This window comes from Halichoeres trimaculatus, unplaced genomic scaffold (genome assembly GCF_033239565.1).
Source record: "Halichoeres trimaculatus isolate MK-OKI-2021-1 unplaced genomic scaffold, fHalTri1.1 fHalTri1_scaffold_7, whole genome shotgun sequence".
NCBI classification, from domain to species: domain Eukaryota; kingdom Metazoa; phylum Chordata; class Actinopteri; order Labriformes; family Labridae; genus Halichoeres; species Halichoeres trimaculatus.
In genome coordinates, this window is record NW_027437185.1 from 37,875,973 (window position 1) to 37,898,562 (window position 22,590).

The 22,590-nt window shown below is 39.6% G+C and overlaps 1 protein-coding gene across 5 annotated transcripts in view; it reads left to right on the forward strand.

Moving 5' to 3' along the window:
- LOC141793075 (LIM and calponin homology domains-containing protein 1-like) overlaps positions 1–22,590 on the forward strand; it is a 128,771-nt gene that overhangs the window by 60,372 nt on the left and 45,809 nt on the right. For 3 of the 5 annotated variants that reach the window (XM_074673420.1, XM_074673421.1, XM_074673422.1), the window contains exons 4-6: positions 1,413–1,482; positions 7,331–7,437; positions 17,651–17,681. In XM_074673420.1, the coding sequence (XP_074529521.1) occupies positions 1,413–1,482; positions 7,331–7,437; positions 17,651–17,681 (208 nt within the window). Of the gene's footprint in view, positions 1–1,412; positions 1,483–6,561; positions 6,761–7,330; positions 7,438–17,650; positions 17,682–19,307; positions 19,505–22,590 lie in introns of those variants that run through there. The other 2 variants (XM_074673425.1, XM_074673424.1) reach the window with 2 other exon arrangements.

A 22,590-nucleotide genomic window follows, 5' to 3' on the forward strand; every position in this document is an offset into this window, starting at 1 on the left:
AAAATTGAAATAAAAAAATCTCAAAAAAATTCGATGAATTTTGAAACTAAAAATGCCCAAATTAAAAAATGTATACATTTTCAAAAATTGAAAATTTTTCAAATGAAACTCGAATTTGATAACATATATTGCTGATATAGCTCAACTTATCATTCTTTTGTTGTTAGCTAATGTCTTGTCGCATATCAAAAATTTAAAATTAATGTAAAAAATGTGCAATAATTTTTTTTGAAATTTTAAAATTTTCAAAAACCAAACAAAGAAATTTAATTAATTTTCAAAAATGAAAACAATTTTGAAATGTTGACAAATAAAAAAGAAATGAAAATCATTTAATTAAAAAAAAATACATTTCTTTTGGAATTTTGCAAAATAAATCAAAATTAAAAAAATAAATAAATTCCCCCAAAAAATTCAATTTTCAAAAATTTCAATTTTTTTAAGGAATACTTGGATTTGATTACACATATTGCTGATACAGCTTAACTTATCATTTTTTTTGGTGTTAGCTAAATTCATGTCGCATATCAAAAATGTAAAATAAATGTAAAAAATTTGTAATAGTTTTTTTGAAATTTTAAAATTTACAAAAACTATAAAAAGTAATTGAATTAATTTGCAAAAATTATAACAAAGTTGAAATGTCGACAAATTAATAAAAAATGAAATTTATTTTATTAAACAATCCAAAAAATTTAATTAATACTTTGATAACACATATTCATAAAGTTGCTTAACTCATCATGTTTTGTTGTTTGCTAATGTCTTGCCACATATCAAAAATTCAAAGTAAATGTAAAAAAATGCAATTGTTTTTTTTTACATTTAAAAATTTGCAAAAAATTAACAAGAGAAATTTTATTAATTTGCAAAGGTTTTAAAGTATTTTAAAATGCCAATACATTTTAAATGAAATTTATTCAATTAAAAAATGTCTTACCTCATACCAAACATGTATATTAACCTGATAAAGTTGCAGATTGAGGACCCTTCTTCATGACTGATGAGCCTTTCCTGTAGCAGGGTGATTCAGTCACTCTCTCTTTCTGTGTGGAAGCAGTGAAGGAAAACAGCAGAGTGAACTGGTTAACGGCTCCCAGTAGGACGGATCCAGCAGCTCTGATCCTCAGCTCTGATTTAGGATCCGTTCTGTCATAAACCTTCAGGCAGCTCTTTGGGACCTTCATAAGTTTCCTTTCTTCCTCCTCTATCCTCCCTTTTTTCTCAGAACAGACACACTCACATTTTCACACATGCTTGATCTCTGCAGCCTGCAGGTATTTTCCTCTGCGGGGCTTTGGTGCATGAAATATTTATCTGAGCTCGTCATAGAGAAGTGTTTGAGGATGGCTGTGTTTTCTCCTGGATGTGTTCAGGTTGTGATGTTTCCTTCGCTCTGTGTCTGTTGTCAGGTTGCTGAGCTCGATCAAACCCAGCCTGGTGAAGAAAATCAACAGACTACCGACACCAATAGCTGGCCTGGTAAGTCCTACACCTTCACTCATCCTTTAAACCCAACCAGACCAATGTTAGTCACTTCTTTAGTTTCTGAGGCTGATTTTCTTCTGTCTTACTGCTCGTCTGTGGCTCTTCTTTCACTTCCTGTCATGTGGAGGTTTGTGTCTGTGTGTGTGTGTGTGTGTGTCATCTCTAATTTGAAAAGATTTCTTTGAGCTCTTATTTTGTAGGAGACAGTTTTTCCACAGCACTAAGAATCAAACTGACTTAAAGTCCTTGAAAACTTCTCTGAAACTCAGTCTGAAAGACAAACCTCTGAATCCAGGAGCAGGTTTAGCAGCTTCAGCGTGTCGACTGGCTTAAATTACGGCTCACCTGAATCTAAAAAAATCTCCGTCCTTACAGGTACGGCGTCAATCAGAGACATTAATGGTTCATTGACTGCACAATTAACTTGCATATTTCAAGACTTGCCTTTCTGTAAAAACACAAATCATCTCAACAAGAAGTGAAACTGTATATTCCCCAGTCCATGGAAGTGCAGCGAATCTTTGGGACCAACATTTGTTTCACCCTGAAAAAGTATTTGAATAGCATGATGCTACTCTGCCCTCTGGTATTCCCTCTGTTGCTGGGTTAGCACAGCTAGCTCGACCATCTTATTGGAGATAGATCTTACGTTCCCAATAACGATGGATGGAAGGACAGGTCCATGTCGTCACTTCTTAGCTCACACCTGAGAACCAGCACGTCGTCCTCACCTCCTTCTCCTCACCTTGTGGGAGGACATCTGGCCTAGCACCAGTTAGCATTGACATGCTACAGGCTGCTAACATCTAATTTCACATGTAAACAATGCAGCCATGGTTACATGTAGGATCTCCAGACAAACACAGGAGAAAAAGTAGTAAAAATATCACTGAAGACACAAAAAGTTTGGTGTCCACGACCAACAAATGAGCCACACAAAGTGATGATCCAATCCAAATACAAAGATGACGAAAAAGAGACGAAAAAATTACAAGAAATTGACAAAGAAGAGAGGGCTGCTGCAAAAGGCAGCCATAGCCAACAGGGCGACACCTAGCAGTCGCTTATTGTCGTTAGAAATTATCTGGAGACCAGTCTGACATCTCCTATAAGCCGACTCTGTGCTGCCGTATTCAGCCAAGTCAAACTTTGCTCAGTTTAACTGCTTTCAATGTGTTTTGTTGCTTTTAGCCTGGTTGGTTTGTTGAAATTCAGATTTAATAAACAGGAAATTATTGTCCCTGGAGCTTCACTTGTCGATATGATCTGATTGTTTTTGTGATTGGAGCTGCAGTTAAACTTTACAGCAGAAACATTCAGAGCAAGGCAAAACGTCTGTGAGCAAAAAAGCATCAAAATGTGCACAGCAATGATTTGATTTTTCGAGTTTCTTCTAAAATTAACAACTACTTTAACTGCACAGACATGTCGATACATATTCGGTGGGTTTTAAACGCACCATGATGGACTTTAGAGGTGATTGGACCAAGAGATCCTGAGCTCTTAAGTAAAATAAAATAAAAACATGTAGAGAGGCTCGGTTTGGCGAGGATCGACAGAGCAGGAAGTCTGAGCGGGGCTGCAGCGGCTCTCCTTATCTCCCAGCGCTCCTAACGGCTGCCAACGAGCTTTTTCTGGCTTTAACAAGTGGTGGATAATTTCACCGCCACATTCTTTACGAGCTTTTTACAATCAGGGCTAGAATAACAATTGACTCGGCTGTTGGAGCACAAAGAGCTTCTGTTTTCACTCTGTGGTTGTTAAATATCAGGACGATGAGATCTGCTCATAAACACGAAATCAGTTTGTTCTCAGCCTTTCTGATTCAGGCCCCCGTTGATTATGTCTGTGAACTAATTAGAGCTCATGAGCTTGGTTGTTTTAGTGAGTGACCGTCCTGTTTTAAAGCCTCTGCTCCCGTGTTGAGGTGAAGCTTCGTATAAAGAGTTAAAGCGAAGATTTTAGCAGCTGGTTTTATTCCAGACCAAACATTAGGACCCTGTGACCCCTGAAAGCTTTCATACCTCTGTCTCTGGAGCTTCCTGTGCTCTGCAGGGAGTTTTGGTGCTCTTGGCTGTGATTAGAGAGGTGAGAAACATGTAAACAGGGGCTCTGCTGTTATCTGGCCCATCGTAATAAAACACAGCCTACTCCCCCTTCCTCTTCCTGTTTGGGGGCTAATGGGAAAATGAGTCTCTGAGGAGCTCTGGCTGTTTTGTAATCAGAGCGGCGTGGCCTCTGTGGCTCAGTGTTGGTTTCAACAGGCCGCTTGTTGCGTGCTGTGGTATGCCCGTGTTTTACGGCGTGTAAACAGACACGCTGCGCTTATCGGCACGCTAGCTGAATGGTAGTTATTCACGTTTGAAAAATGTGTTGTTTTCCAGACGTCAAGTTCAGAGCCACAGGCGTTTGTGTTCGACTCAGTGACGCACACCAAAATAAAGAAAACATCTCCAAGTGTTTTTAAAACCCTAAAAATATGATGTGGCTGTTTGCAAATCACACTTTTCTCAGTTTAGGAAAGTTACGCCCTGTATGTGATGAAGAATTTGTCAAAACTTGCTCCAAGAAAAAAAAAAATTAAAACCTCATAGATATGAAATAAATGTCAATAAACTAGTGTTGTGAAAGAAGTGCCTTTCAACAAAGTAATTAATTTATTTCAAAATCTAAACACTTACAAAACCCGGGGAGGGTTTTTGGTTTTGGGATAATTTTGTGAGGATCAAAACTTAATTTTCAAAACTTGTCAAAGCAAACTGGATTTTTTGCAGTTTCTTCCTACAAACACTCACACAGATAACTGCTTTGATCAACGATTTCTGTCACAGTTGTCCTAAAAATGTTATTGATGTTTTATCAGAGCAAGTTTTCGGAGAAAGCTGGTGATAAATCCCCCTCCTCACAAATGAAGATTCGCATAAAACAACTCTCCTCACTGTTGGTTTGCCCTCAGCACTAAACCTCAGCAATAACAAGGGCGCCTTTTATTTTTTCTATCTTATTTTTATTTAATTTTTGTTTTATTTTACTTTATTTTACTTTATTTTATTTTATTTTATTTTAACTTAATTGTTTTTTTTCATTTTGTTCTTGTTTCATTTTTTCTATCTTATTTTAAATTATTTTTGTTTTGTTGTATTTTATTGTATCTTATTTTAACTTATTTTATTTTTGTATTATTTTTTCTATCTTATTTTTATTTATTTTGTTTCTTTTTATTTTATTTTTTTTACTTTATTTTATTTTATCCTATTTTAACTTTATTTTTTAATTTTGTTTTTATTTTATTTTTTTTATCTCTTTTTTGTTTGTTTTGTTTTATTTTATTTTATCTTATTTTGACTTTTTTTATTCTTTCATTTTATTTTGTTTTAATTTTTCTGGTCTTATTTTAGATTTGTTTTATTTATTTTATCTTTTAAAACTTGTTTTATTTTTATTGTCTATCTTATTTTATTTATTCATTCTTATTTTTGTTTTATGTTAATTTTTAAATTGATTTTATTTTATTTTTTATCTGTTTTATAATGTTGTTGTACCTTATCTTATTTTGATTTTAACTTTTTTATTATATTGTATTCTATTTTAATATTTTACATTAGCTTCATTTAAGAGTGTTAGATGAGGAACAGCTTCTGTTTATTAACATAATTTATTCGGCCACAAAAGTATCATCATTACATCCTTACCTTGCCTCACACTGAAATAAAAAACCCAGCACATATCACACAGACACGTCTTGTTTCCACACCAGGAGCAGCTTTCTGTGAAGCACTAAACCAGGGCGTCAGCACCAAAACCTCTTCCTTGAGAAACTCTGAGTGTCTAATCTAATCCCAGCAGTCAGATACTGATGACAAAGCCGGCTGTGTCCTCATGATTGGATATTTCCACACATGTAGAAACACCAAACAAACACCAGAGAGGGAACTGTGGTCTGCGACCTCTGAAACTGACTTTTTGTTTTAAATTAAGGAAAATATAGATTAAATACAAGCTCTGCTTTATTTTCTCTGCATCAGAGTAGAGCGAGACTTTGTGCTGTGTTTCCTCTCAGTCCTGCCATCACATTGAGCCGTCAGTCAGTCAGTCTTTGTGGTCGACGCCCCACTTCCTGTGGCAGCGACCTGCGAATGACCACACTGAAAACACACACACACACACACACACTCCTAACACCCTGTGAAACCTTTGGTTTTCCATTGCGCCTGTTTGGTATTTTGTTTATTTCATGGTTGGTGATTCCTGATGATGAGCTATCAGCTGATGAGGAAGATGATGATGACGTTTACCTGCAGAAAGGAAAAGATCAACAAGCACAACAAAGATAAACAATCTGAATTTTAAGGGTTTCATTTGGAGCTGGATATGACCTTGATCTGCAGTGTGTGTGTGTGTGTGTGTGTGTGTGTGTGTGTGTGTGTGTGTGTGTGTGTGTGTGTGTGTGAGAGACCCAGCTGGTCCCACAGTAGGTGTGTCCACCCTGGGGGAAAACCGTCAAAAGAAGAGATAGCCGTGTCCTCTATCAAAGAGCAGCCCATATTTGTGTGTGTGTGTGTGTGTGTTTGTGTGTGTGTGTGTGTGTGTGTGTGTGTGTGTGTGTGTGTGTGTGTGTGCGGGTGGGGTTACCACACCAGGAGTGCAGAGACGACTCGGTCCCAGAAACACAGGAAGCTGCAGGGTGGGTTCAGACGGGGTGTTTTCCAGCGTATGGGAAAGGATCGTGAGAACAAGTGTTTCCAAGCTGTGTGTGCTTATGTGTGTGTGTGTGTGTGTGTCCCTGTGTGTGTGTTCCTGCTCCAGCAGGTGTGTTAGGATAAATAAATCCCTCTGATGTGTCTCTCCAAGCAGCCCGGTGGAGTCTGTTAACACAAACGTAAACGTGAGCGCGTCGTACGGTTACATAAAGACTCATGTTTGGTTTGTCAGAGCGAGACTTCTCAGGACGTCAGGGTGGAGGGGAAACGCCGACTCCCCGTCAGAGGGAGGGAGGGAGAGGTTAGCCGTGGCGCTCTGAGGCAGAGAGAGACATAGCAACAAAGAGAGTCAGAGAAAAAAATCTGGGAACAGGAGCGGAGCGCTCAGCTCAGGTTGCGTTCAACAAAGAGTCAGTCTGAGGAAACCAGAGAGAGGAGAGGGAGCAGAGACGGAGCAAAAACGAAGGATTGAGAGGAAACAGGTGGAGGAGAGGGGATGTGAAGGGACGAAGGAGACACCTGAGGAAGGAAAGGAACTAAGAGAAAGTTGGTGTCACATTTCGGGCCAGCAGGTATCCTCACTTTCAGTCTCTGACTTTCTTTCCTTAAGTTGTAGCACAAAACTCCAAACACTTGATCTTAAAACGTCGTGTTTTGTCTTAATCCGCCTGCTTCACGATGCTGGAAGAATCAAAATGAGTAAATTCCTGATAAAGCGATCTGATGGTGTGTGTGTGTGTGTGTGTGTGTGTGTGTGTTTGCATGATCAGCAATCTGCCGAGTAAGCCAGAACATATTGCTGCGCTGCATTCCAGCAGAATCCAATATTCCTCATTCCACGTGGGGATTAGGATTATGTCAGGGGTAGGTTTCAGATTAGGGAAGTCCTGCATGCTCAGAGCGGGGGTTTAGTGTTTGCATACTTTGTTATTGTTTACATTTTGGAGTGTTGAGCCAACAGCTCATTTCTATGATCCGTGCATGATTCAGAGTGAGCCAGGAGTGTGTGTGTGAGTGTGTGTGAGTGTGTGAGACCTTGAGCTGCACTTTTACAACCTGTCCTCTCATTGCCTTGTATCTCTGCCAACATCCATTTATCCCAGTGTGTGTGTGTGTGTGTGTTTTGTGTGTTTCCGGTGCAGGACAACCTCAGTGTGTTCCTGCGAGGCTGTGAAGAGTTGGGACTGAAAGGATCGCAGCTGTTTGACCCTGGAGACCTGCAGGACACGTCCACACGCCCCACAGCCAAGTAAGAGTCCACACCTCCTCCTGACCTCGCTGTTATTCCATCAAAGTAGAGATGAACGATTTTGGAAAATCATCTTTTTGTGATTTTTGTGGCGATTTAGTTTGGGAGGGACATTTACCTTCTGCATTATTCACGATACAGAAGCACTGAGTCATTCCACAGCACGACCAACATGACAAAGGATACTGTCAACATATAAACATGTCTTTCCTGCAATTTGTGATTGAAAATAAAGAGCACTGTAAAATTTGGCTGATCACGAGTTATCAGTAAGATAGACAAAATATATAGAAGAAAGTGAACAAAAGGTATTAAGGAAGAAGATTAGGGCCACTGTAATAAAAGAATAGAAAAAAAGAAACATTTTAAGAAATCTCAGAACTCTGACATAATTCTCAGAATTTTGACTTTAATTTCAGAACTCTGATTTAATCTCAGAATACTGTTTTAAATCTCAGAATCCTGACTCCAATCTCAGAATCCTGACTCTAATCTCAGAATCCTGACTGTATTCTTAAAATCCTGCCTTTAATCTAAGAATCCTGACTTTGACCTCATGATCCTGACTCTAATCTGAGAATCCTGACTCCAATTTAGGAATTCTGACTTTAATCTAAGAATCCTGACTTTAATCTCATAATTCTGACTTTAATCTCATAATCCTAATTTTTAATCCCAGAATTCTGACTTTAATCTCAGAATCCTGACTTTGACCTCATAATCCTGACTTTAATCTAAGAATCCCGATTTCAATTTCAGAATCCTGACTTTAATCTCATAATTCTGATTTTAATCTCATAATCCTGACTTTAATCTAAAAATCCTGACTTTAATCTAAGAATCCTGACCCTAACCTCATAATCCTGACTCTAATCTAAGAATCCTGATTTCAATTTCAGAATCCTTTCTTTAAACTCATAATCCTGATTTAAATCTCATAATCCTAATATTTAATCCCAGAATTCTGACTTTAATCTAAGAATCCAGACTTTAATCTCAGAATCCTGACTCCAATTACAGAAAACTGACTTTGATCTTTAAACTCTGAGGTTATCTTAAAATCCTGACTTTAATCTCAAAATCCTGACTTTAGTTTCTAAAGTCTGACTCCAATTTCAGAAAACTGACTTTAATTGAAGAAACCTGACTTTAATCTCAGAAAGCTGACTAAATCTCAGAAATCTGACTGTAATCACAGAATCCTGACTTTAATCTTTAAATCCTGACTTTTATCCGAGAATCCTGACTTTCATCTCAGAATTCTCACTTTTTCCTTTAAAAAAGCAGCAAGAAAGAAAAATTGGATGTCTTTTTTTTATTTTATTTTTTTTAATTTCCTTTTTTTTATGTGGCCCTTATCCTCTTCTGTAGGGTGTGTCTTTGCCAGCCTCAGTCATTCTGTTGAGAATCTCTGTGTTACTGCATTTCCTCCAGGTCTGTGTACATGAAACTCTTTTTTTTTTTTTTTAATTGCAGCCTTTACGATTTGAAAATTGCATTCGGCATATTGCGATGTTAGTTTCAATTCGATAAATTGTTCAGCCCTACATGAAAGATACAAAATTAACAAGTTACACACTGCGTTTGATTTTATTTTAATGTAAAAATATCAAAACATTCTCATTGAAGTCATTAGTTGCTGGCTATTTTCAGAGCATCTTGAACGATCTTTAAAGACCCAGATAATCTTTCTTTCTCTGACTCTGTAAACACCAAAACTCCCTAAGAAGAGTGGACTCTCTTCTTTTATGTCTCTTATCCTGTTTTTGATCCAAAAAACAGACAAAACATACTTTTTTTCCAATCGCGCTCCATCCTTTGATCCTCTCCATAATCTCTGTCATCTTTCTCTCTGAACTACAGCGACACATCCTCAGTTGGAGCGTGATCTGTCTGAACTTTTCAGACTCACAGCGTCTCGCTATGTCTCTGTCACCCCACATCTTCTCCTCATATCCATGCTGAGCTCTCGTCCAAAGAGCGCAGCGCTCTCACCCACAGTAGTTTATGAGCAGGATTTAGATTGACAAGCTCCACCAGACCCAGTGGTTTTTTTGTCTGTTTTTTTTTGTTGTTGTTTGTTTTGTTTTGTTTTTTTCTTTGTTTTTTTCTTTTTTTGATTTTTTCTTTTTTATTCTGCAGGAAACATTTGTGGGGTTTTTTCTTTTGTTTGTTTTTTGTTTGTTTTTTTCCTGCAGGAAACATTTGTGGGTTTTTTGTTTGTTTTGTTTTGTTTTTGTTTTTTGTTTTTTTTGTTTTTTTTGTTTGTTTGTTTTTCCTGCAGGAAACATTTGTAACCGAATTGACGTCTATAGATGTTGATGACAGCCAATGGGTTGATTCATTGTACAAGAGTTAACCTGAAGTGTTGTCTGAATGTCAGTAACTCATCAGTCCACAGTGACGTAACTCTGCTTAGCAAACGATAGAAAGTAAACAGAGCTTCTTCTACTGTGTCAGATTTCACAAACAGGTCAACAAGTGTTTGTCAGACAAGTTACACAGTTTGGGTTAGAGTTGTTGCAAAACTAAACATTATCTGAAAACATAATGACCTCATCATGTGATGTGTTTTGGTTTTGATCGTCAGCATGAAGCAGTGGGTTTGTGAGTATCAGGACTCATGTCCGTACGTTTCTGTAAGTGTCACTCTCCGTCAGTCACTCCGTCTGTCATCCTCGCCATCGAACAATCCTCCCGTTCAGCGCCAACATAAATAAATAACTGAGAGTCAGTGGAAGTTTATAGAGCCGGAGTCTGAGAGGCAACAATAGCTCATCTGTGAGACACAACTGGTCTCTGTCCAAACACCACACAACACCACACAACGCTTTACATCACTCGCTGAACTATGACTCCCTCTTCGTTGCCTGGTAACAAAGACAAGTGCATGTTACCGTAATGTTTGTGTGTGAGTGTGTGTGTGTGTGTGTGTGTGTGTGTGTGTGTGTGTGTGTGTGTGTGTGTGTGTGTGTGTGTGTGTGTGTTCACACAGGGTTAAAGCTGCAGGGGATGAGGAGGGGGAACAGAGAGGGGGGACAGGACTGAGCTGAGCTGGTCTCAGGAGAAGTCGTCAGACTGGTTCTGTCAGGACAAAGATTCTTTGACAGCGTGTGTGTGTGTGTGTGTGTGTGTGTGTGTGTTTGTGCTTCTGTCTTACGTACTTGTTGACACACTCTGTTTCTCAGCGTGTTGTAAGTTCACAGTAAACATTCCTCTGCTGCAGTTTGACCTTCAACACTGAGGGAAACGGTACCTATGGCTGGTTCCTGGCCATTGGTACCGGTACTCAATGGTACCAATTTATAGTGTTTATGTGGTATTAAATATTAGTTTGTCTAATAATAAATTCATAAAGTTTTTTTGATTTAGCACATTAATTTCTCAGTATATAAACTTAGTAGAGCTGCACGATTAATCGTTAAAAGATCGTGATCCAGATTCACAAGCTAAAGTGACCCCTGCTGCTGCTGCTGCTCACTTTACTTGAATGACTTGGGAGCAGCCAGACCTTACGTCCTCTATTCCTCCCCAGCTAGCTTAGCTTCCCCAGCTAGCTTAGCTTCGCAGATGCAGTTCCCCAAGAAAACTCTGAGGCCTCGTTTACACAACAACGTTTCATCTGAAAACGCTGAAACGCAGTGAAAAAACTGCGTTTACACAGAAACGCTGAGGGACTGAACACGCCGTAGTGAGCATGCCAGGCCTGTAGGTGGTGCTGTAACTGTCTTGTCCAGAAGCAGCTTTTGGTAGATCTCCTCTGAAGTAGAGTTGATCATCTGGTGTGTTGGTGAATGCTCAGAGCAGAAGTGGAGCAACAGATGCTCATTTCGTTAAAGACAGTCACAGATTCAGCAGATTGAGCAGCACAAGATCAACACGGGAGATCACCACCATCCTAACAACGGGACTGTTGGATGTGCTGGCATGAAGCAGAGTGTGATGTCATCATCAACGCCAGCTTACTGTTTACACAGCAACAGTGTTGGCAGTGTTTTTTTTAGAAAACTCCCACTCTGGAGGCCGCTTTCAAAAGTTTGCGTTTTAGGTCGGCTGAAACACAACAAAACTTTTGCGTTTCACCCTAAAACCGTTGTCGTGTAAACTGCCCCTGATTCTGGATTTCTGCTTCAAGTTTTACCCAAGAAGCTCTGTAACATTCAACAGGTTTTTTACCCCCTAATGCATCCAAAACAATCGAGAAATCTTGGTGTTAGCTTGATGCTAATGTATATGGTAAATTCCATTGATATGCTAGTAGTTAGCATGCATCGATAAAAACTTCAACTTTCATCACGGGAACATTTCTCAGTTAGTCTCTGCAAACTCAAAATGAAGAGAGGAACAGGTACTGACGGCACATGGCTGACTTTATCACTGCAGCTCAAAGCAGACACTAGATGGCGTACTGAGGTCAAAAACATATAACAATAAGATTATTCATATCTACATAAAGATCTAGGATCCATCTGCAAAGATTTTTACTTATTTTTATTTATTTAAGTCCAGAGATTTGTAGATGAATCGACTAATTTCATATGTATTTACCTATGAACTTAATAAAACATTGATGCAGAAAACCTGTAAAGCTACTTTTTGTACACAGGAGGAACTGATCAGGGAATTGATAAAGAATTTAAGCAAAAAAACTTTTTTTGTTTTCTTAAAGTTCATCAGGAAAATTAACATTTTGTAAAAAAAATCGTGCCAGAGAATCTTGATCTCAATTCTTCGAGAAAAAAATGTATGTTTCACTTTTTTGCGGAACAGTGCCGCCTGAAAACTTACAATGCTGCGTTCATGTCCAGTAGGAAAATCGCCAACTCTTCTTCTCTCTTAAACTACATGCATAAAAGCACGCAATTTATTTAATTTATATTTTGTTGCTCTTTATATGTCAGCGTAGCTGCCACATGGATTTAATTTTAGTGTGTCAAATTATTATTTCTGGATAAGTTTTGCCTCGTGAAAAAGTGACACAAACCAAAGTAAAAGTTAATTTTTTTTAACTCCAAGCGTTTCCATCCCCATGAAATCAGAAGAGGGAAGCAGCGCCGACCAGTATTAATTCCTGATTACCGATCCTGCAGCGGGACAGTGACAGCAGCAGAGGATGAGGGATGCTGCGTGGCGACGTGCAACGACGTGCAGCGACAACCGTTCCTGTTTGATAAAGAGATAAATCACTCGCAGACGGCTGTTTGTTTGGGTTCAGGTAGCTCTCACAGTTGTTCATGTTTTCCTTTCCCACTGGCTTTTGGCTGCGGCACAGCGGTGGATTTCGAGTTGTGAAATCCAATCTGGCAGGATTGAGATCATTTGTGTGAGAAAGGGTTGTAGAGTAAAGTTGAAGCTGAAAAACAGACGGGGAAACCCAGCTTTCCCTCTCCGTCCTCTGAAATATTAAAAATCACACTGCTTATTGATGATGTTGTAACATCAAACACGCTGCGATGTGAACGCGTCCCCTGGAGGGATCATCCACAGGAGGACTGGAGAGGAAACTGGACTGTCATCGTCTTGGCAGCTCTCTCCTCTTTCCAGTTATGTAACTCTCCGTCCTGCAGGATGCTGCTGCTTGCAGCTTGTCCCCCTGACAGGAAGCCATCTCAGCGCCCCCCCCCCTCCTCCTCCTGAGTCTGTGGACAGGTGTTTACTCATGGAGGAAACAGCTTTTGACAGGGAGACGTGGAGACAAGCCGGCTCAGGTACTCTATGAGCTCAGACCTGAAGCATCTGCGGCGTCTGCGTGTGTTGATGGAAACAGATCGATGCTGAGATAAGTTGTGTTAGCCGGGCAGAGTCAATAAGAGGAGTGTTTGTGTTAGCTGTCAGAGAAATGTCACGGAAATACGAGGAAATAAATAGTGTGAAAAAATCAGAAACAAAATCAAACAGGTTGCCACAGTGACACAGAAACAAATACAGTGAAAAGAAAAGGACAGAGGAGCTCCAGGAATTCATTTCTAACGATCGCGTACGGAGACACTGGAAATCTGTGAAAAAACATCAAAATAATGACGAGGAATCTTCCTTCAGCTCTGTTTCTAAAAGGCATCAGTAGAAAAAAGAAACCTGTCTGTTTATTTAGTCAGTTTGAGGGAAAGAAGGATGATGATGAAGAGGAGGAGGAAGACAGGGGGTAACACACCATCCCCTCCAGCTACCTTTACCTCCTCTTTCACTCCTCTCTTTGTCAGCTCTCTGCTGTCATGGAAAACTCTGGAAACTGTAATTTGGGCGTCACCTTGGTGTTGACGGAGCGGAGCTTTGGGATCCTCGGGCTCTGGAAAGAATTCAGAAACCGTCTCGTTCTGTGTACGCAGAGCGACAAAGAGGACAATACTCAGTTCCCCCCAAAAACACCCCTTACCTTTCATTTAGTCGACAGGAATTTCACTTTTACAACAATCTGTCTGCTTCCTATTCTGAATTATTTCTCGATCTAAAGTTTTTTTTTGTCTTGGATCCGCAGTAAATACAGAAACAGTGCAGTACGTTTTTATATAAATGTGTCACGATTTAAAAGAGGAATAAACAGACTTTCTAATGATGAAAGATTTAAAATAGAATCTGATTATTAGGGCTGCAACTAACGATTATTTTGGTAATCGATTATTCTGACAATTATATTTATGATTAATCGATTAATTATGATTAATCGATTAATCGGGGGGGGAGGATTATAATGCATTAAAGTAATATTCGCGAAACCAAACATGCGTTCTTATTTTAGTTGATGGCTACTGTTTGCTTAATGATAAAAACAAAGAAACAACATATTTGAACATAATTAAACTGACCAGATGCTACATGTATAAAGTATAAAAGTGATATGAATCAACAGTTTGGGCAAAATTACAGAAAATATATTGTTATGTCATCAGATTAAGAGCTTAGTGGGACAAAAAGGTAAATAAATAAAAATGTGTCCTCAATCATTTAACTTGCAGGTCAAACAGCAGCTAATGCTAATGCTAATGTTAGTTTACAAAACTCCTCATGGTTTTCACATGGGGTGATAATTTAATAAAAAGACTAAAGGAGTCCTAAAAGACAGACCAGGCATTTCACAACATATAAAGGAGTGTATGTGGGATTTTGTAGCTCCTCCCCTCGCTGTGAGCTCCCGAGCTTTTCACTCAGCGTGAAATTCTCCCAAACTCTGGAGTTTTTTGGACAAACAGCTTCTCCGGCTTTGACATTAATCACATGCTGACTTGTTTCCTTAACCTGCCGGCTCTGCTTCTCCTCCTCCACGCTGATCTGTGTACATGTGACACATACAGCCCCACAGCCCAGGTAATTACACTCCAGTCCAGTAGGGGGCGGTAATGCAGCTTCAGCTAGTTGCCAACTGCTAAATAATCCGACAAAGAGAAAGAATACAAATAAACTGAAGACAAACTAATACAGTTATAATAACGCAGCACAATGCATCGATTATAGAAAAACGTAGTTGACGCTTGTACTAATCGATCTATATTGATTTTTTTGATTCGTCTTTGCAACCCTACTAATTATTGTTATTATTGTTTTTTTGTTTTACTTTTTTTTTGTTAATGTTTTTTTTCCATTTAAAGCAAACAAGCATAAGAGAAATAGTACAGCTCAAAGATAATGAACAAAGGGTCATCCATACATCTTCATGTCACTGTGACAAAGAAAAAAATAAAAAATAAAATAAAAAATACAGTCAGTTCTTAGAGTAGTGGTTTAAGCCTTCAATGTCATATTCACAATCAATTTTTCCCAGTTTTGCAAAGAGTTTCTGTTCTTAGGTTAAGTGAGAAAGTCAATCTTTCCATACCTTCAACTTGAGACACAATATTGATCCAGTCAGTCTTTGTTGGAGGATCGAGTTGCAGCCATTATCGTGTCACAGATTTTTTACTAGCTGCTAATAAAATCTTTAATAGGTACTTGTCTTTTTTTGAGAAGTGGGTAGGGATGTTACCAAGATAGATTGTGTAAAATGAGCAGTCAATCCCACGGTCAAATATGTCTTGTCATGTCCGAGTTACTTCCCCCCAATTAAATTGGATTTTGGAACAATTCCAAAATATGTGAAAGTGGTCTGCTACTTGTTCTCCACATTTCTTCCAACATAGGCCCCTACCAACCTCCACTGTTTGGATACATTTTATTTTTGGGGTTATAAAGTACCTTATTACATTTCTCCAGCAAGAATCCCTCCAGAGACCTGAGCTGGTAGAGGTGGACAGCACAGAACACACATTCAGCCAATTCTGAAATAACAAGACCGGATTCTTTCTCCCACTTTGTTGTTATTGTATTTTATTTTATTTTTTCATTTCTATAACTGTTTGTCCTGAACATACAACATAAACGGCCGTAAGTGTTGGATTCTCAAGTTTTTGATTGTGATGATCTGTGTCTACCACAGACATTTATAAACATGGACGTAGCCTCCACGACATCACCCGTCTGTTCCTGAAACCGTGAATTTAAGCCAATCCACAGAGGAAGCCACATTTGATATGACGCTGGCTGTGAGTTTCCTTTCTAACAGCTAGAGGGCGCTGGGGCAGTCACATGACCTGAGCTGTTTTTCTGATTGGACAATCAGGCAACCCTAATAACTTTTAAACCGCCGAGTTAAAAAAAAAATTGACTCCCCGTGTAGAGTTTGCTGATAGAGAAATCAGCCTTTTAGACCCAAACTGTTTTTTGAACCAGGCTGCAAATATGTTTTTAACGCCGTAAAAGTCTGTTTTTATACGACTTCTGATCTTTCTGCAGCCAGTCTTAAGTGGATCCTCAATGAACAGCAACTTTTAGCACTTCCACATAGGATTCATTTTTACAGGATGTTTCCCCACCAGGTGGTGTGTGTGTCTGGCTTTTGTTTGTTTATAATTTCCTGTTCTAAACAAATGTAATAATTATTGAAAAGTGAATTAAGGTTAGAAAAAACTTTCTTAAAGTTGATATTTCTCTGCATTCTTTGAAACGTCTGTTTCCAAGCTCCCTGTCCAGCAAACATAAGTTTTCCTACTTTTTCCGCTGAGCCAAAAATAAATCAGCAGAGAGCAAAATCACACCCTGGCTCCTGTCCACTGTTTCCTGTCAGAGCAGAATCAATTCAGTGGATTATTTAGTTTTCTGTGAGGCAGGTATTGAGTGGGCACTTGTAAATATCTTGAGCTCAGATTCAGAAAGTGTTTTGGTAACTCTCCAGGCTGGATATGAAGATGAGCAGGCGTTCCTCTTTCCTTCAGCTCAGTCTAATTATAACTTCAAACTTCTTCTTCTTTTGGAAAGAATTCAGTGTGACGAATTCATAAATTTAACTGATTAGATGTGTTTGTCTGCATCTTTGTCAAGATGAACTCTTCTCCTGAGGAGTTTCCTTCAGCTTCAGGTCAGACCCTGCAAAACCAGGTCGTCCCAGACCACCAGGGGAAGGTTTTTCTTAGTCTGTGTCTGAGGAGAGCTCCTGGTTTCCTGTCTTATTAAATCTGCTGTATCATGCAGCGAGTGTCTGCTCCTTTATTCACTGAGCTGCTTTTCCTGTGTTCATCATCATATATTAAAAAGAGCTGTGCCGTTGTGTTTATGACCCCGAGGCTGCTGGGATCTCATTGGTTCACAGTCTCCGTGCAGGATGAGGGTGATGTTTCATGGAGTCAGAGCTAACACAGGTGTCCAGATGTAAGCTCTACTTTCTCTTGTTTGGCTTGTTTTGGTTGTTTATTCCTGCGGTGTTGCCGTAGCGTCCTCTTTCAGCTGAGTCAGTGTTTGGATGTTTCTCAGCTGCTTCATTCCTCTTTCCGTTTATAGCTGCAGCCGCTGATCCACACCATCCACACCATCCACATCGTCTCATTTTGGCAACATCTGCGGCGCTAAGCGGCTGCTGCTGTGGTCTCTCTGCTCCACCGCGAGGCCACACGTGTGACGCACGGCGTGCCGCGTTCGACCTGAGTCTGAAATAAAAGAAAGTCTTATTATAGCATCATATGGTCTTAGATAAAGTAATATGGAGTTTGAATTTAACCACTGGATGAAATAAGCTTGTTATTTGTCTGCCTTTAAGCATTTTAAACACCTCAGAGTTCAGTTTTAGCTTCCTGGATCTGTGGGAGTCAGTCCAAACACGTCTGCTGATGTATTTATGTAACATGTTTCATTAAATAACGCTCAGGTCAGCGTCTCACTCCATCTTCTCTTTCTTCTCTTTCTCTTCCAGGGGAAGTGACTGCGGCCGAAAGCTGAAGAATGTAAGTGATACCTCTGAATTATATGGAGGGATAATCTGTTTGTGTTTGGATGGAAACCTGCGATTATGGTCGGCTGTTTCTGTTTTTCTTTAGCTTGTAGCTGTTTTATTTGTCACCCTCCTTCCTCTCGGTGTCTCTTATCATGGCTGGTGAAGCTCTCTGAGCCGTGTTAACAGTCAGCTCAGTGTTACAGCAGGAAGACAGGACAACAATAAAACAGACTGTGATGGCAGAGAGTTTAAAACGTAAAAAGCATCAGAAATCTGAGAGAAGCTTGATAAATAAACATTTAAACAAACCTGTAGAAAGTGAAAACAGCAGCTTGTGTTGCAACATCCACGCTGCAGTGACAGTTTGGAGAGACACGTGACACACGGTGCACGAATAGCATGTCAATGCTAACTGGTGCGAGGCCTGATGTTTCCCACAAAGTGAGAAGAAGGAGGTGAGATCCTTCATGTAACAATGGCGGCATTGTTTACATGTGAAATCAGCTGTTAGCAGCCTGTAGCATGTCAATGCTAACTGGTGCGAGGCCTGATGTTTCCCACAAAGTGAGAAAAAAACATGGTGGCATTGTTTACATGTGAAATCAGCTGTTAGCAGCCTGTAGCATGTCAATGCTAACTGGTGCAAGGCCTGATGTTTCCCACAAGGTGAGAAGGAGGAGGTGAGATCCTACATGTAACCATGGCGGCATTGTTTACGTGCGAAATCAGCTTTTAGCAGCCTGTAGCATGTCAGAGCTAACTGGTGCAAGGCCAGATGTTTCCCACAAGGTGAGGAGAAGGAGGTGCGGATGATGTGTTGGTTCTCAGGTGTGAGCTAAGAAGTGATGACATTGACCTGTCCTTCCATCCATTGTTATTGATTATGAGTCAGGATCATAAAAGCACTTTCATACTTTGGTTTTAAGACTTCTGCACTTACAGCGTTGGTTATGATGAAGGTTGCACTCAGCTGCATTGTTTTTTAACAACTGTGATGTCTTCGTTTTTGCAGTTGTGCAGCAAAAACAGATTAAAAAAAGTAAACTCAAAGTTCACTAAAACCACAAAGTTATTACTGCATTAAAAACCAAAGTTGAAGAGATGACAGAAAAGGCTTTTTGTTCGTTTTTATTTTATGATAGCTTTGGGGATAGTTTGATTAACTTCCTGGATGTCCAGGGCTCTTAATGAAAAGTGCTTTAAGTTGTTTAATCCTTAGAAACAATGCCTTTTCTGTGAGTCACAGCAATAAAAAACAGCTGGTGTTGTTAACTGTGTAGGAAATGGTCATTAAGTTAAATCAGCTTGTGATGGGAGATGTATGAAATCATGTTTTGTGAAGCTATGGGGACTTTTTAAGTTAATTAGCTGTAAATTTTGAACATCAAGAGCTTTTCCTTCCTTGTTTGGTCCCCTGTGTGTTTGTCTTTCTGACTCTTTATCCTTTTTTAAAAGACTTTAGCGTCTTTTATTCCTCTTCAGATGTATCTATAGACACCCTCTCCTCTCCGTCTCATAAAGGCTGCTTTAAGAAGTGGAGCACATAGTGCTGGCCCTGCCCACTCTGCAGTCAAAGCTCCCCCTCCCTCCTCCTGTCTCTCATACTGCTGTGCACCGTCCAACTTACTGTGAGGAGCTGCAGAGCCGGCCTGGGCTGCTAGCTCCTTTAGCCGCTCTGAGTCGCTTGAGCCAGCGTCTGCAGCAGCAGCAAACTCCTCGCTAACTCTCTGCTGCGACGCTTTGCTACCTCCCTGTGGATCTGACCTGCAGACTCTCAGGCTGAGGAGCAGGATGGAGGAGCAGCTGTCTCTGCAGCACATCACACGCTGAGAGGTGAAGATCTGCAGCTCTGTTTGCTGATGTTACCCTGCACACACTGAGCACACGGAGCGCTGAGTTTCAGGTGTTGCATGGGTGGTTTGAACACTGCTGAGGTTTTTGTTGAGCAGGCGCTGATGTGACGGCTGGAGCAGGGAGTTTGTGATGAATGTGTCTGCAGATTGTGACTCCAGATGAAATGTGTGCTTGTTTGGGCTTGTGTGTGCATCACTGGAGTGTGTGTGCATGAAACAAAGAGCTGAGGTGGAAACCTTTCTGACAGCTCTTTCAACATCTCCCTGCTGCTGAAGCTGAGAGATGCACACAGTCTCACGTTGTGCGTTACTTCAGTCAAACCTTCTGACGTGTTTTGTTTGAGCTGCTGCAGCTTTGTGCAGCTTTGTGCAGCTTTGTGCAGTTCCTGTGTTTGCTGAAGGTTTACTGCTGCAGATCTGAATCACGCAGCCACAGTTTGAGGCTCGGATATTCCTTTTTTGCTGTGCAGTCGGGATCAATATGGCTGCATTTAAAGCACAATAGTAAGCAACTGAGTGCATTGGGTGATGACCCATTTCCAATGGGAGCTGGCACGAGTCGGTGGGATTTAATCGGTGACACAGTAGCATCACACACGGCAGATCAGGACTCGGAAGTTTGCAGATAATGATTCACAAGGCCGGCTGAAGTATTATTGAATAACAATACTCAAGTTAAAGCTCAAATGCAGATAAATCAGCTGATCTCTGTTTCATTAGAGCTGTAGGAAACTTAAGATCTCCTCTTTGATGGTTTCAAAAGTTGGCCCCACGTGATCACGTCCATTTTCTTATGATCCATCGTTGGACTGAAAAGTAAATCAGTGGCATGTACAGACTTTTTAAAGGACAGGGATGATGGAAATTAAAGACACAAACAGCACATTTAACACTGCTGAAGAGGGCACTAATTTCCAGGGCGCTTTAGAGCGAATGTCCACCCCCGAAAGAGGGCACTTAAGCGCCAGTTTTGCCTTCAAAGAGGAAACTTTAGCATGCATCCTTATCAGTTTTACTAAATATTAATTTCAAGGAATGACTGATTTTACAGAAATTTAACAGGTTTCATCATTTATTTAGCAAAAAATGCAAATCATGTGTTGGAATTTGCAATTTTTGTGCTGATTTCTCAAATGTCAAGTGTACTCTTTCAAATTAACACTAGAAAACATGTTTGTATTTATTATCTTCAGCATTTGTGTGTCTGAGAAATCTGTATCAACTGTGTTACCCATTGAAAAAAAACCCTATAAATTAGCAATGGTTTGCTCCAAAGTCACATGACCCAAATCAGCTGAGGTCCCATCCTTTTTGTTGGGAACCTTAAAGAAAGTGTGTCATGTTTCAATGTGATGTGATGAAATATTTTGAATAAATTTTAATGTAAATTGTTTTAAAAATTCCAAAATTTGAAAAATTTAAATCTTTATAAGATTAGAAAAAACTGCAACATTAAAAAATAAAAGATAAAAAAAAAACATTACAAAAATTTAAGGAAGTTGATAAAATTTGGAAAAATTCTAAGAAATTAGCTAAATTTCAAAAACTTGCAAAATTTTCAAAATGACAATAATAATAATAAAAATAATTTTTATTATTATTATTATTATTGTTATTATTATTATTATTATAAAATTTCTTAAATTTCAAAATAAATAAAAATGGAAAAATTTAAATTTTTAAAGAGAATACTTGAATTTGATATTGAATTTGATGGAAAAAAAACAACAACAAAAAAAACCTGTGAATCCCTATAAATCAGCAATGGTTTGCTCCAAAGTCACATGACCCAAATCAGCTGAGGTCCCATCCTTTTCGGTGTGAACCTTGACGAGTGTGTGTCATGTTTCAGCTCCTCCTCATCAATATTTCATCAGAATTAAAAAAAAATGGCAAAATTATATGAGAAAGAAAAATCACCAATCACAAAAAATTTAAGAACTTTTATAATTTAGAAAATTTAATTTTTTTTAAACATTTGTGATCTTAAAAAAATTACAAAAAAAAAATGAAAAGGGACAAAAAATGGAGGAAATGTTGACTGTGTTAGCGTCACTAAATGTAGAGTTTTAGAGACAGGTTTCTCTCTTCTGAGAGTTACTGGGATTTTTGAGACATAATTCTTTTAAACTTTGTCTAAACTGTGATTAAATGATGACGTACATTTCTAGGGAGCGTAGTCTGACAGAGAAATGTTGAATAACTCTAAATTCAGGATGATATGGATTTATGAAAGAGGGCGACCACCCCTCAGTCCCCCCCTCTCTGCACGGCACTGTAGTAATCCAGTGAGTGCTGGCTCTGTAATCCGATCTAAAAGTCAAAGCAGAGTCAAACCTTCCCTCTTCTTCAGGTGTCTATGAATGGCAGAGGCTGTTGACACCGAGCGTATGTGGAGTATGACCAAAATAAACTCATTAAGCCTCGCTGAGCTTTCTTATCACAGCGTCCCTGTGGACCGCCTGTTGACATGGGCGCAGTAAATATAGCTGAGAGCACCTGGCCTCAGCGCTAAAGGTGCAGCTCTCACCTGAACACGGCGCGCTGCTGCATGCAGAGGCCTCAGCTCGTCAGGATCACGTCAGGTTACAGGAGGCAGGAGTGCAGCCTCCTGCAGCCGCTCACAGAGCCGCTCACAGAGTCACTGTGTTGGCAGGAAACGGGATCGACTTGGTTATTTATGCACTCCAGACTCAGCTAGCTAGCAGGCAGGTATAAATCACTGTGCTGTGCTCTGCCTGCGAGCGGCTGCAGAGTCAGGACAATGGCTCAATGTTGTCGTGTTTGTGCAGCGTGCTTAAGCTAACACGCGACTTCACTGAGCGAGGCTGGACTTTAAGGTGCAGTGAAGGATCTTTTATTGATTTTAAGAAAGAAATGATTTAGAAGCAGAAAGAAGACATATTTCATTTTGCTCTTTTATCCTCTGTCATAAAAAGTATGAGCAGATAAAACCTTATTTATCACCATTTTCCCAGAAAGCATTGCGAGAGGTGATTTATCGGCCTGCGCTGCCACAAATGCACCGTGCATGTCAGACCGAGCAAATCTCATAATTCTCCTGTG